Raw genomic sequence first — 14,636 nt, 5'->3', positions numbered from 1 at the left:
GGGGGGAGAGCTCCAGCCAGTGCAGAGCTTGGGGCAGCAGGGAGCTGCCAGTGGACTGGGCATCCCTGGCCCACCACTCCCCATTACAGGTGGACATCGAGATCAATGGGGAGCCGGTGGACCTGCACATGAAGCTGGGGGACAGCGGGGAGGCCTTCTTTGTCCAGGAGCTGGAGAGCGATGAGGTGAGAGTCGCCTTTCTCCTCCGTGCCAGCCTTGCCCCTCCCCTGGTGCCCCCTCTGGGTGGAGCCTGGGGATCGTCACTGTCCCCGCCCTTGGGAGCTCTCCATTGGCTGAGGTGTGATGCAGGGGAGTCCCCTGGGGCTGGCCTTGGGCAGGGGATAAGCTGTGGGACCCCAGAGAAAGGGGCAGCCAGCTGACTCCGCTTGCCAGGGAGTTGGGAAAGTCCAGAAGAGGGGCCCCTGAGCTGGGCCCCTGAGGGATAGAAAGGAGGCCTCCTCTGGCCAGCATGGAGAGGAGGGCACTGAAGAACCGTCCAGAAGGCACAAGGTCTGGCTTGTTCTCAGTCTGGTCCTTGCAGCTGGGCACAGGGGTGTGTGGGTGGAGGAAACAAGAGCCTCATTTGCATGAGGGGGCGGGGCCCAGCACAAGCCCAGGGAGGAGTTTAAACTGTGAGAACAAACTTTAGTTGAGCTCCGACTGTATACCAGACCCTATGCAGCAGACTCAGACAAAGGCTGATTCTTGCCCTTAAAGTTCCAGACTAATGTGGGAGACATACATCAATGCTGGGCCTGTGTGGTCACTGCAGTGAAGGGGGTTGGAACTGGGGTTTGGGGTAGTCAAGGCAAGCTTCCTGGAGGAAATGGCTTCTGGCTGAGGCTTAAAGGAGAAGAAGGTGTCCACTGTTACAGACTTGGCAGAGGCAAGAGGCTAAGACCCAAGTTTCTTTCTGGTCAGCTGGGGTGGTGGGTGCTCCCTGGGATTCGGGCTGCTCTACCCTTGTGATGGAACTCTGTAGGCAGCAGTGACCGCAGGGCCATGCTGCTGCCACCTCTACCTGCAGGGCCAGGTGAGGACGGGGGTGAGGACACCCCCACCTGGCTCAAGCCCTCCCAGCCCTGCCCCTGGTCTGCTCCACAGGAAGACGTGCCTCCCTGCCTATGTACCTCACCCATCCCATGGGGGGGCCTGTCGGGTTTTCCCTCCAACTCCCTGCATGGCACAGCTAAGGAGCCCGAGGGCCTGGTCATCATGGGCTCTGCCTCTGCGGGGCGGAAGAAGAGGCGTCGCAGGAGAAAACCCAGGCGGAAGGAGGATGCAGTGGCAGCAGATTCTAGTTCTGAGGAACTCGAGGCAGGCACCGAGAGTGAGCTATCCCCGCTGGAAAAGCCAAGGCCAGAGCCCCCAGGGTGTGTAGAGACCCGAGGAGGCTGGGTTGTGGGTACACCAACCTGGGGTTCAAATGCTCTCTTCCTCTGCTGATGCTGTGGCTCTGGGTAAGTTCCTTGACCTCTCTGGGCTTTAATTGCTTCACCTTTCCAATCCCTGAGGTCCAGGCTTCCATGCCTTGCCTGGGGTGTCCTGCTCTCTCAGAGAACATTTCCCTGTCCTCCCTCAGCAGTATTCAGTTGGAAGGGGAATCCTCACCACAGCCCAAAGACATCTACCCCTACTCGGATGGCGAGTTTGCGCCCCCGGCCAGGTAAGTGTACAGGTGGGCTGCAGAGGTTTCTCTTTATACCTTTAGGATGACGAACGACACAGAATCCATTTCATCTATTTATTGGCCATTTGTATTTCTCTGTGTTTAAGTCTTTTGCCAGTTTAAGAAATTGTGGTAAAATTTACCATTGCAACCAATTCAAGTGCAAAATTATGCACATTTGCCATGTTGCGCAACTGTCACTACTAGCTATTCTAGAAGTTTTTATCACCAAAAAGGAAACCCGGTACCCATTAAACAGTCACATCTTGCCCTCCTTTTTGTATATATTTTTTAATTGGATTTCCAGCGAGGGGCAGTGGCACGTGTTTATAATCCCAGTTACTCTGAGGCAGGAAGCTGCAAGCTTGAGACCAGCCAGGGCAACTTAGCAAAATAAAAAAATAAGAAAACAGGGCTGAGGATGTAGCTCCATGATAGAGCGCTTGCCTAGCATGCGGGAGGCCCTGGATTCAATCCCCAGCACCACAAAAACAAAAACTGGATTTCCTCCTTATTATTGACTTACAGGAGTTCTTTATGTATTTATAGGATTGGGATGACTTAGACTTGACATATTCTTTACATATTCTGGATATGTAAAAAAAAAGTGTTGCAAATACTTTTCTCAGGGCTAGACTGGGTGACGGGGTGTTGGTTGATGGGGGGACAGGTCTCTGAGTACTTGTTTCCCGTAGCCTCTTACCAGAAGGCTTACCATCCCCTAAGAGTGACTCTGAGCTGGAGCTACGGGCCCCAGAGTCCAGTCCCCTGAGAGCTGAGTCCCACATGCAGTGGGCGTGGGGAAGGCTGCCTAAGGTAAGTTCTTCCATGTCACCCGCACTCCCTGCCTTTTAGGGGCTCCTTGGCCCTTTGGGTTAGGATTGGGATGGTGAATTCGGGCCACTTCCCCACAGGCTTTCTGGGGTGTGGAAGGTGGGTCCTGCGCCAGCCCATATCTTCCCATATTCATTTGACTGAAGGTAGCCAAAGCTGAGCGGCCTGAGACCACAGTGGTCCCTCAAGGTGGCGCTGGGACAACCTCTGCTCTTCAGAAAGTACCCAGCACCTCCTGCTCTTCTCTGGCTGCCATGGACCCTTCGGGATCCCCAATCCTGCAAACAGGGGCAGGGGCTGGCCTGTTTGTGGAGTCCCAATGGACAGAGACTCTGCTGGCTCCTCCTCTGNTAAGAGACAGGGAGAGGAGGGCACTGAAGAACCGTCCAGAAGGCACAAGGTCTGGCTTGTTCTCAGTCTGGTCCTTGCAGCTGGGCACAGGGGTGTGTGGGTGCAGGTGGCCTGAAGTTCCCAATTCCATGACCCTGAGACTGCTGCAGCCTCAATACCCCATTCTCTCTCTCTCTCCAGGCACTATAACTGGGCTGTGGCTGCCCCCATGATCCTTTCCCTACAAGCCTTTCAGAAGAACTTGCCTGAGGTAATGGTTAGCACACAATGGAACTGTAGCTTGGGGTCAGGAGGCCTTGGCAAGGAAGTGGAGGGTGAGCAGGGATGGGCCTGGGAGCCTGTGGCTACAACTACAAGACCCATTCTGAGAGAGGAGACTCCTGAGGTCCCCCCAGCCTTGCCCCACCCTTCCCAGGTTTCCTAATCAGCCCACTTTTCCTCTTCCCCTCCAAACTGAATGGGATCAGCACACGTGTTGAGCACCTCGAATGACCATGCCCAGACTGGGCATAGTCTCGAATCAAATAGAAACTGTCTCCACCCTCTAGGAAGATGGAGCAAATAAAAGAATCATCAGATGAACATAAAATTCAACTGAGTGCTGGAAAGGAGAGGTCCAGGGTACTCCGAGGGCCTACAATGGCAGGAGCTGCTAGGCGAGTGCACACTGGGCAGATTGGAGGATGAGTGGGGCTCGAGCAGGTTGGGGCAGGGAACGGCATGTATGGATGCCTGGAGTTGGGAAGGGACCCAGCTTCTTCATTCCCTCCCAGAATCTCCACCCTTCCTGGGCCACCTGCCCTTGCTCTCAGAGGACATTCCCTCCTGAGCGGTGCCAGCTGGCCTGTACTTCTGCCTCTCTGGGAGTCATCTAGAGCCTCCCCTTGCCTGGCCCATGGTTCTTGGTTCAGTTAGGCTTGTTCAAAGAGCATTACCAACCAGATGTTGATAGCTGGTGCTTCCCTTTGGTGACACTCAGCTCCAACCTCTGGCTGGCTCTGGGTCTGAGGTAGTGTCCAGAGCCCATGAGAAGGAAACCCCCTAAATTGGTTCCCTTTGCCTTACTCAAACAAATCTACCATGTGATGCTCCTGAAAGCCCCCCTGTCCCGTCCGGCAGGACACATCAATGGACACATCAACGTGGGCAGCGAACCTAGATGGGGAGGAATGAAGGGACAAGAGACAGGAAAGGTGACAGCAAGACAGGGGTCTGATCAAGCTGCAAACTTTTATTGTTCACACAGGGGTATTTATATGCTGGGGATGGGGAAGCTCTCTAATCAACAATTGCTGGATGTGGGTGGTAAAACTGCCAGGTGCAAGATGTCTGATGATCCTGATAACTGCAGGATGTTCCAGGGAGATAGGTGGCTGCAGGATGCCTCCCAGGGGGCTGTCAGGCTAATCTTTGAAGGAGAATTTCCTTCTAGTCCCTGACACCCCCACCCCCATGAGCCTGTCCCCAGTAAAAGGGGTATGCTAGGTGGCCCAACATGTCCTCCTGACTTAGGTTCCGTGTTCTGCTTCTGGAAAACGCTAATGTGTCTGGTGGGCTTAGGTCTGGGCTCTCCCTGAAATTATCTAGCACAGACCTAATCAGCATTTTTCACCAGGTCGTTTCCCCCCAATTAAACAGTGATGGGAACATACATAAAAGGAGGCTCTTCATGAAATAGGATCCCTGGCCTCAGGAGGCCACCTGTGTCTATCTTGGAGGTTGAAGGGTGTCCCGGCTATAGACTGTCCTTCCTGCCGCCACTTGGTAGCATCACATGTTCTTGAGAAACTCCCAAAGCAGCTCTACCTTCTGGCCCTCTAGCAAGGGGACTGACTCACAAGATGTGGAGGGCAGGCTGCGGTTGGGCTGGGTCAGGCTGGGGGATGGGAATGGCCCTTGGTTTCCTATGCATAGCTCCATGAGTCACCACTTCTCAGGAGGAAAGTGAACACGGTTCCTCAGCCCCCAGATGTTGACAGCACCTGGCCGAAGGCTTGGCCTAGACTCTGGGCTTGTGGGAGTCCCAAGGGCAATGTAAGGAAGGTGTGTGGGGTACAGAAAGAACGGCCATGGTTTTTATCTGCCCACAGAGTACCGTGGACAAGCTGGAGAAGGAGAAGATGCCCCGGAAGGGTGGGCGGTGGTGGTTTTCCTGGCGCCGCAGGGACTTCCCAGCGGAGGAGGTAGGTGGTCATGGTTCAGGAGGTGGGGCCAGCACGGGGCTGGAGGCCATCCAGTGATGGACATTCTTCCTACAGCGCAGTGCCCAGAGGGAGAAAACCACAGCCAGGGAGCAGCAGGGGTGAGTTGGACCCGCTGGTGACTTTGCAGCTGGGGCCTGGGGCCAGGCCGTGGTTCTTTTTCCTTGAGAATGTTCCCACTTCACAGATGGGACAACTGGGACCTAGAGACACATCGAATGTCCCTCAGCCAGGAAATGGCAGGGCTGGAACAGGCACTCAGATAAGCGGCTGCGATGTTGAAGAGGGGTGAAGCCACTCTCTTCCCTACCCCACAGGGACTGGCTGATCTGGCCTCCTTTTTTCACCTCTGATGCAACTCAGCCTCCTGAGGATGGGCTGGCTGAAGCCAAAGAAGGGGAGCATGGGAATAAGCCCCAAGACACACATTAGGGGCTTATTTTCCCACATAAGCATCTCCAGAGCAGGCCCTGTGTGCTGGCAGTGGAGACACACTGAGGTTGGGCCCTGATCTGCTTTTACCTGCTGGGGTGGATACTGCCAGCCATCACCCAGGTGTTTGTCACCACCCCACACAGGTGACACCTAGAGGGAGGTGCAGCCTCGGGAGTGTCAGGGACAGGTTCCAGGCTGCTCAGGGCCTGGGCCAAGAGTAAGCACTTACTTAAGGGAAGCACCTTTGCATGGGGGAGGTGGCTTGAGTGCCCGCTCTGCCTGCAGGGAGAAGACTGAAGTCCTGAGCAGCGAGGACGATGCCCCAGACAGCCCTGTGATCCTCGAGATCCCCCTTCCACCACCCTGCACTCCAGCCTGCATGCTCACCTACAAGAAATCCCTGCGCCTCCCTTCTGATCAGATTGTAAGTATATGCACACGGTGTGTTTCTAGCAGGGGCAGGGCTGAGCTAAATCTGTCCCAGAATCTCAGAGCTGAGCTGAGACTGGTTACCAAAGGCCAGAATCCATCCATTGGGCAGCTGTCCTAAAGGCCAGAGGCAGGGGCTCACTTCTTCCCATGCCAGCCCATTTCTCTGTGGGATGCTCTGATTGGAAAAGTCCTCTCTTGTATCCTCCTGAGATATCTACCTGCAGTGACCTGGTTGGCTCTGGGTTTGCCTTTGGAAGTCACATCAATGGAATCAAATGCTGATAACAGCCCTTTGTATTTTAGCAACACCAGTCCTTCAAGTCACATGGTCCCCGAGCTCATAATGGGTGGCACTTGTAACAGGGACATTTTTCTTTGTGTGTGGCTCCATGGTCAGGAGGGATCTAGGAGGGTCTGACCAGCCTGGTGCAGGCTCACACACATCTCAGGGTCAGCCAACTGGCTTTGGTAAACAGCTGCCTCTGTTTTTCTCAGTGGATCACATATAGGCCTGCTTTTTTTTTTTTTGGAGGGGGCTGTATTGGGGATTGAGTCCAGGGGCACTTAACCACTGAACCACATGCTCAGGCCTTTTTATTTTGAGACAGGGCCTCACTAAGTTGCTGAGGCTGGCTTTGAACTTATAAACCTCCTGCCTCAGCCTCCTGGGCGGATAGGAATGTGCCACTGTGCCTGGCTGGCCTGGGTCTCTCTTTAAGGGAATGTTGAGTCAGGTACATTAGGCTTTCTGTGAAGACCCCCATAGGACTCCATCTGTGGAGTGGGGTTTCTCCCTGCCAAAAGTAGCCCCAACCTTGGGCTGACCCTTGACCTGGGCAAATCACAGGCATGGCTTGTCTGGGACTCATCTCGGAGAGTACAGGGAGGTCAGGGCTCCTGTGCCCCGCACTCTGCGGGGCCCTAGCCAGCATGAGCATCCTCTGCCCACATACGTGTGTCTGGCTGTCTTCAGGAAGGGTCCTGAGCTGGGAGGAAGAGGAGAATGAGAAGCCCGAGGGGGTCAAAGGTTGGAGAGGGGTGGATAATGCCTGGCTATACTGGATCACAACGAGCCCCTCTTTACCTGGCCCCAGCGGCGCCTGAACCTTCATGAAGGTGCCAACGATGTGGTCTTCAGTGTGACCACCCAGTACCAGGGCACCTGCCGCTGCAAGGCCACCATCTACCTGTGGAAATGGGACGACAAGGTGGTCATCTCCGACATTGATGGCACCATCACCAAGTGAGGCCCAGCTGGCCAGGGGAGGGGAGGGAGGGCCTGGGGACTCTGTTGGGTCTATGTAGGAGTGGGGGACAGTGTGGAAGGCCCTCCTTTCCTGTAGGCCATCCTGAGGCTGGGGGCTGGGCCCCACTGGGTTATACACATGGAAGAGGAGGGCCATGTAGGACAGCCTCAGAGTGACTCTTCTTCTCTGTCTGTAGGTCAGATGCTCTGGGCCACATTCTGCCCCAGCTGGGGAAAGACTGGACACATCAGGGCATCACCAGTCTCTACCACAAAATCCACCTGTGAGTGCCGGGTTGGGGCTGAGGCACGGAGTGAAAGGGTACTTAGGCCATCCTGACTTCTGCCCCTGGAAGCCAGGTTTGGGAAACAACAGGGCCCACAAGGGAGGCAGATTAGCAGGTCCATGGAGCACTGAGACCCTCTTCCTGGTGAGCCGTCTGCCTGCTGGTCTCAGGCCAGGGGTAAGCCCTCCTCCGTCCTGGTCCACTGGGCCTTGGAACTATGTCCATGTTCCTTTTAGCTAGGACAGCTACTAAGGTCACTTCTTTCAGCCCTGGCCTAGCCCTTCTTCCTGAGTCCTCCCATCTCCCTCTGCAAAGTTCTCTGGCTTTGTAGACCTGAGCCCCAGGGTTAGGCTGGGCTGAACTAGATGAGGCCAAGGGGACAGGATGAGAGTGGCTAGTCTCTGATGGCTGTGTGCCAACATGTCCTCCACCCTCCAGAAATGGGTACAAATTCCTGTATTGCTCAGCACGGGCCATCGGCATGGCTGACCTTACCAAGGGCTACCTGCAGTGGGTGAGCGAAGACGGCTGTGGCCTCCCCAAGGGTCCCATCCTGCTATCTCCCAGCAGCCTCTTCTCGGCCCTCCACAGGTAACCACCCCTACATAAAACAAGCCCAAGGCCCTTGAGGGAGGGACAGGTGCAACCAGGCCAGCATTCAGTCATGGGTGTCGGCCGGGGCTGGATCAGACCCCATGTCACCTGCCCCTGCCCCTCTGCCTCCTTCCCTGGCTGTGGCCATGGCTGTCCCAGGGAGGTAATCGAGAAGAAGCCAGAGGTGTTCAAGGTCGCCTGCCTGAGTGACATCCAGCAGCTATTTCTGCCCCATGGACAACCCTTCTATGCAGCCTTTGGCAACAGGCCCAACGTGAGTGTGCTCCCTCCCCAGGGCCGAGTCCCCACCTCTCCAGCCCCAGTGGCCTCAGTTCCACTGCCCTTGTCCTCCACAGGATGTCTTTGCCTACCGGCAGGTGGGCCTACCTGAATCTCGGATCTTCACAGTCAACCCCCGTGGAGAGCTCATCCAGGAGCTCATGAAGAACCACAAATCCACGTGAGGCCCAGCCCTGCCAACACGTCCCTTGCCCTGCCACATCCCCATGCCTTGGCCTCTCCCTGGGCCCCAATTTTACCTCCTCCCCGGCAGGATCCTGAGTCCCCACTTCCCGAGGTGGGTGCCGAGGCCTGGCCCTGCTCAGGCTCTGTTCTGCCCACAGGTACGAGCGGCTCAGCGAGGTCGTGGAGCTCCTCTTCCCGCCTGTGGCTCGTGGAGCCTGTGCAGACCTGGCCAACCCTGAATACAGCAGTTTCTGCTACTGGCGGAAGCCCCTGCCTGCCGTGGACTTTGACTCCCTGGCCTGAACCTGCTCTGGAGGCCCCTCCTCCCTGGCCTGGCCCAGGATTGACAGGGTATCTAGGGTTGGAATCAGGTATCAGGGTATGGGGGTTGGAAGCTTGGTGCTATGGGGAAGAAGAGGGCTGCAAGTGGACGGGCGACCACAGAGACCCTACCTCCTCTCTGAGCTGAAGCAGGTGGAGCAGCTGCTCCAGGCTTCAGCAGGGCCCTGAACTGTGGCAATTAGATGTTTCTCACCATCTTCTCTATGCCCTTGATGCTGCCCTGAGACCTTGCCTCAACTCCTGATAGGACAGAGAGAAGAGAGAAGCCCCACTGAGACTTGAGGGGAAGAGAGGGGGTCAGCAGCAGCAGGGGTGACTGAGTGGCATCTGGAAAGAACACAGTGCTCCCCCGGCTCCTTCTGGGGCCCTAGCCTGGACCATCTGAAGCCAGACTTTTATGTGGCCCTGCTCTGGTCCACAGTTCTTGAGCCAGGCATCACTGCTTCCCCTCACTGGTACCCTGGTATCTCAGTCCCAGGCCTGGATACTCCACGGTGCCTCTGAAGTCAGGGAAAGGGGATTCAGGGGTACTTGAGGGCTGAGAGAGTGTGGCTCCTGCTTGTCCCATCCCCACTCTTCAGCATGTCCCTGATGCTCTCAGCTCATTCCCTGAGGACTCAGCCTCCAACCCTGCCAGGGGAAATGGTGTTTGCTGACCACCCTGCCCTGGCCTCCATTGGTCAGTTCTGTGCATAGCTGTTAAGCAAGCACATGCCTGATGTGCTGTGGGATGCGAGGCTGACGCTGTCTTTGAAGAAAGCACCTTAGACTGGCTAAAAGCTTTAATTCAGGATCTGCCCTCCTCCAACAGTGACTGAGAGGAGGGCATAACACTGAATGTCCAGAAACCAGAAGGCAGGGCTATGGGACCTTCAAACAGCACAGGAGGCCCATGCTACTCGGGGGAAACTGAGTCCAGGAGCCCCAGCAGACACCAGAGTCTCTGAGGACAACTTGCTTTTTCCAATTGTCCTGTGAATTTCTCACCACTTTGTGAACCTTTGGCAGGGCTGGGAGCTGGCAAGGGTGTTAAAAGCAAGGCCTGGACCCCTTGAACTCCAGCTGTGGCTTGCCTCTCAGGGTCTGGCTTCCTTCAGGCCCTGATACCCATGAAGGCCACTCTTGGGTGAGAAGTACTGACCTGGGGGAAAGATTTTCCCCCAACTGGAAGGAAAGGACCCTACAGGCACCAGAGTGCTCTGAAAACCTGTTTAGGGAAGGAAAGGAAAGGGAGACATTGGGGTATCATCTCCAAATAGATTGCCTGGATCCAATGCTTCCTTCTGTGAGCGTCTACAGCTGCCTGTGCCCTCACCTTGAGGGAGGATCAAAAGGAATAAAGAAAACTTTAGGTTGCATCTCTGTGCTGCTGTTCTGTCCTAAAGGACATGGGGAGGGGGGGAGCTGGAAACACCTGGTAGTCTCCAGTCCTTCGGAAACGACATCTGTGAAGCTGCCAGATGTGACAACAGTTCCAGTGGGAATCACCTTCCTGAAGACAACAACTAGTGACAGAAGCCCCCAAGCGCTTTAACTGCCCCTCGTAGGCAGAGGGAACTGGGGTGGTCCCTGTCTGAGAATGGGCCCAGAGTTGTACAGCTGCTAACTCTGGTGTGTCTGCAGAAGAGCAAGTTGCAGACTCTGGAATGTGTGCTGTGACTCTGGCCTTCAGGCACCATGACCTTGCCTTGACCACTATCCTGAATTGTCTAGTTTGTGCAGCACTGGCTTTTGATGGCTGGGACAGTTGTGCAGAGGTGAACCAAGACCATTCATCCAGTGGCTTCTGAAGTGGCATGTAGGCTGGACAGAGAAGGCCGGGAGGTGCTGCTGGGTAAGGGGGGCTCTGGGACATTGTTCCCAGAGTTGGTGGGATCTGGACTTAGATCCTGTCCAGCCTGCCTAGTTGGCTGGCCCTGGCCTCACCTGCTCAGCCAGCTGGGCCCGGCAGTCCAACAGGTCATCCTGAAGACGGGCAATGTCCTGCGTGTGCTGGGCCAGAGTGCGATTCAGCTGGTCTACGTGGCCCCACAGGCCTTCCCTGGACCTCAGCAGCTCTGCAGGCAAGCTGTCCAGGCTGGCAGCCAGCAGGCCCAGCCTCCCACATGCACCCTCCACTTGTGCCACCCGCTGGTCAAAGTGACCCACTGCATGCTGGAGTTCCTGGGCTGTGTCCTGGCAGCGGCTGAGGCTCCCTGCCACCGTGGCCACACCGGCCTTGAGTTGCTCCAACTCTCCTCGCAGGTTCAGGACCTGCCTGTGGCCAGCCTGAAGCCTTGAGCCATGGCTGCTGACCTGCTCCTGGATGGCATGGACTTCAGCTTCCACCTTGCGTTCCCGTTCATCCAGAGACGTGTTGGCAGCCAGGAAAGCGTCAGAGTACTGGCTGACCGAGTCACTGAGGCCTGTGAGCGATTTGCTCACTGAGTTCAGGTTGACCTTCAGCAGAGTGATCTCACCTTGGAGTGAGCTGCCGGTGCCTTCTGCCAACTGTCCCTGGACTTCGGCCACAGTACCATTGAGCTGTTGGAGCAAAGCTGTGTGGCTGGCCACCTGGCGTAGGAGGGCCTCACTCCGGCTCTGCCAGGCCTTCACCTCTGCCATGAGGTTGTCCAGAGTAGCTGAGGTGGTACTGGGGGTGCATGAGGTCTCCAGTGAGACCAGCCGTTGTTCCAGCACCGCCAGCTCTGTCTGCACGAGGGGCCGTGGCGACCTGCCTGGTGGGGCGTTGTCGTGGCTTAGCTCTCCAGTCAGTGTGGCCAGGCGCTCCTCTAGGCTCTGTACCCGCTCTTCCAGCATAGACCCAAAGCCACTCACACCCCAGCCTCCGGTCTCCATCCTCAGACAACAGCCCTTCACTCCATTCTCTGTCCCATTGAGGACCTCCAGGCCCTCAAGCAGCCCATCCACACCTCCCTCAAGCATGGCAGCAGACAGGTGTGCAAGCTCATCCCCGGCAGGGGTGCCAGGGCCCCTTTGGGCTTTGGTGACTGCCTGCAGGTTACTCTCGAGGCTGTCCACACGGGCACTGATCAAGGCCAGCTGGCTGCAGCAGCTGCCCCTGCCAGCTACACTCAGGCCCTGCAGCCTAGTGCCCAGTTGTGAGAGCTCCCGGCGAAGGGCCAGCTCCCGGCCATCAAGGCTTTGGTGCAGCCGCTGGCTGGCCGCCTGGCCCTCCTCACACTGCCGCCGCACCTCCTGCACACGCAGGTCACACTCACTCTGGACGCCTTGCAGTTTCTGCTCGAAGCCATCCAGCAGGCTACCCCAGAGTCGCTGTAGCCGTTGGTCCACATATTCTTCCAGCAGAGCCAGGGAGGTCAGTGGGGTTGGAGGGGCTTCCCGCAGCCGCTGCAGGTGGGCCTCATGGCCGAGGGCCAGCACGTGCACTTCATCCAGCAGTTGCACCTTGGTCTGCAGTGTGTTGCTCACTTCTGTCACCTTGCTCAGGATCTCGCCCAGGGGAGGTGTGAGTGATCCTCCAGGTCTGTCTCCTGAGTCCACAAGACCCTCAGGGATGACACCAAAGCCCACAGGGGCAGCAGGAGCTCTGGGGCCACCACTCATCCTGTTAGGGTCCTCGTGGCTGGCCACCAGGCCACTGAGAGTCCCATATGCTTGTGCCAGGCGCTGGACATCACCCTCCAGGCGTTCCAGCCTCTCACCAAACAGCCCTGGGCCTTTTCTTCCTGGGAAAGAGGAGGAGAAACCCCAGGAAAAGAATCACTGACTGACCCAGACTCCCAAGATACTTTCTTTTCTTTTTTTTTTTTTAGGTACCTAGGATTGATCTCAGGGGCACTTGACCACTGAGCCACATCCTCAGCCCTATTTTGTATTTTATTTAGAGACAGGGTCTCACTGAGTTGCTTAGCACCTCGCTTTTGCTGAGGCTGGCTTTGAACTCATGATCCTCCTGCCTCAGCCTCCTGAGCCGCTGGAATTACAGGTGTGCACCACTGCGCCCAGTCCAAGAAGGCTTCTGATCTAAGTCTACCTTCTGGCCGGGCATGGCTCCCTCAGCTTTGAGGCTGGGCTCAGGGGTGGGGCCTGAGGGCTCACTTTCGTGCCCCATATGAGATGTACCCCCTCTCTGGGCCTGCCAGAGCTCAGCAAGCCTGGACCAGACCCTTCCCTGCCCTTCCACCGAGCCCAATAAACCTGATCACCTTGGAAGATGTCCAGAGGCAGACTCACCATCAGGGCTTGGGGCTGCTCTGCTGTAAGAAGGAGGCCTGGGGCCTGGGCCCAGTTTCCCTGAGGGAATCTGGGGTTCAGAATCCAGATGTGGTGAGTGAGCCCCATGGTCCGTGAGATGCTCAGGGCAGCCTTCTCCAGTGAGTCCAGGACAGCAGCGCCAGGCAAGGTCTGTCACTGTCTTGTAGCCAATCTTGTATTTGGGTCTGATCACTGTGCGATACCTGGGCCAGGAAGGGGAGAGGGTCCTGCACCTGTGAGCTGAGATTCTTGCCCCTAGTTGATATTTAGGGCCATCTGTGGACACTTGCATAAAGTTTGGATTTCTCCCCACTTCCATGCCACCCCTTGGGTTTTCCTTTTTTGGTGCTTAAGGTAACAGGCTGGAGTGGTGGGGCAGCTCTGAGTTCAGTGAGTGGAGAATGCAGGTAGAAGCCTTTACTTCTCCTGCTTGCTTGGGAAGAAGGCTAGCAAGGACTTAGCCTCAACCTTCCCAAGACCACTTGGACCTTCTTTAGCTCATGCTGCCACAAGAAATCCCACTCAGGCTTCGGTAGTATCTCGGAGAACTCTGATGAAGCCTCAGCCCTCCCTGGGGTGTGTGCCCTAGAATTGGGGCCAGCAGCCCCTCTCACTGCCCTGAGGCCATGCCTGGCTCCCACCAGCTCTTGGTAGTCTTTCCGTTCCTCTCCAGCCTACTCCAGGAACTCCTCTCTGGTCAGAAGCTGGTAGTAGGGCACTCTGGTTCTGAGCAAGGAGGGGAAGGCTGAAGGATGGGGGCAGGTCTCATCAGGGACCCCTCCTGTTCAGCCATGTACCTGTTCACCCACTGACACACTGGAGCACAGGTGTGTTTCCAAATGCACACTTGAACTCCAAGAGGAGACCTGGGCATCACATCTGCAGCATAAGCCTGGGCATGATGGCTTCCACCCTCATCTCTGGCCTACCTTCTCATGGTTGCCACAGTCTTCCATGGCTTGGCCCAGGCCCCCTGTGGCATCAACCACTGTCTGAGTGACCTGCTGTTCTCTTCCTCCCCCCACCCTCTGCCTCCATCATTTCCTTCCGGCCTAGTACTGCTTCTCTCCTGGGCACCTTTCTCTTGTTCCCCTATGGTTTCAGGGCTCTAGCCTGCTCCGATCTCCCTAAGTGATGTCCTGCCACAGGTTCAAAACCTTTGGGTCCTCCCTGGCCCCTCCTCTGGGACCCGACCACTGTGGCCTGTGTGGGAACAGGTAGGCTCTTTGGAGTCTAAAGACCTGCAGCCCCTTCTGGAAACAGCTCTGCTCTCAGCTGAAGGCAGAACCTGGGCTTGTGCCCAGAGCTCTAGAGAGAGTGAGCCTGGGGTAAACTCACGTGACTGTCCCAGGACACTTGGGGCCCCATCCACACTGCCGGTACTCCGCCTTTATGTAGCTCTCCACTCCTTCCTGTAAGACGCAGGTCACGTTCCTACGCACCACGTATGCACAGAGTGCCCTACAGGGGAAAACGCCATCCCTGGAATATCTGGCCAGAGCCAGGCCCACTGAGGACCTACCGTCTTACCTCTACCTTTCGGTCTCAGGAGGAGACCAGAA

The 14,636-nt window shown here is 56.5% G+C and overlaps 2 protein-coding genes across 2 annotated transcripts in view; one reads left to right on the top strand and one right to left on the bottom strand.

Moving 5' to 3' along the window:
• The window catches only part of Lpin3 (lipin 3), a 15,641-nt gene extending 5,427 nt beyond the window's left edge, over positions 1-10,214 (top strand). The window contains exons 3-17 of the mRNA XM_048810541.1: positions 90-185; positions 1,105-1,373; positions 1,583-1,666; positions 2,365-2,485; positions 2,650-2,896; positions 3,004-3,104; positions 4,945-5,037; positions 5,113-5,156; positions 5,776-5,914; positions 7,017-7,165; positions 7,366-7,452; positions 7,894-8,046; positions 8,209-8,323; positions 8,406-8,509; positions 8,673-10,214. Of these exons, the coding sequence (XP_048666498.1) occupies positions 90-185; positions 1,105-1,373; positions 1,583-1,666; positions 2,365-2,485; positions 2,650-2,896; positions 3,004-3,104; positions 4,945-5,037; positions 5,113-5,156; positions 5,776-5,914; positions 7,017-7,165; positions 7,366-7,452; positions 7,894-8,046; positions 8,209-8,323; positions 8,406-8,509; positions 8,673-8,817 (1,947 nt within the window). The 3' untranslated portion in view covers positions 8,818-10,214. The remainder of the gene's footprint in view (positions 1-89; positions 186-1,104; positions 1,374-1,582; positions 1,667-2,364; positions 2,486-2,649; positions 2,897-3,003; positions 3,105-4,944; positions 5,038-5,112; positions 5,157-5,775; positions 5,915-7,016; positions 7,166-7,365; positions 7,453-7,893; positions 8,047-8,208; positions 8,324-8,405; positions 8,510-8,672) is intronic.
• Positions 10,215-10,349: 135 nt separating this feature from the next.
• On the bottom strand, positions 10,350-14,596 carry Emilin3 (elastin microfibril interfacer 3). The gene is made up of 3 exons (XM_015481711.2): positions 14,413-14,596; positions 13,054-13,277; positions 10,350-12,545 (listed from the first exon to the last, which is right to left on the bottom strand). Exon 3 carries the CDS (start codon positions 12,421-12,423, stop codon positions 10,759-10,761), a length of 1,665 nt encoding a protein of 554 aa, XP_015337197.2. The 5' UTR covers positions 12,424-12,545; positions 13,054-13,277; positions 14,413-14,596; the 3' UTR covers positions 10,350-10,758.
• Between the last annotated feature and the right edge of the window lie 40 nt (positions 14,597-14,636).

This window comes from Marmota marmota, unplaced genomic scaffold, assembly GCF_001458135.2.
Source record: "Marmota marmota marmota unplaced genomic scaffold, marMar, whole genome shotgun sequence".
Taxonomy (NCBI): domain Eukaryota; kingdom Metazoa; phylum Chordata; class Mammalia; order Rodentia; family Sciuridae; genus Marmota; species Marmota marmota.
The sequence above is the reverse complement of the archived record's forward strand: the minus strand, read 5'-3'. Positions and strand labels throughout refer to the sequence as shown.

What these genes read in the sequence shown, in the direction of transcription:
- Emilin3 (XM_015481711.2), bottom strand. Translation starts at nt 12,423, where the DNA reads ATGAGTGGTGGCCCCAGAGCTCCTGCTGCCCCTGTGGGCTTTGGTGTC.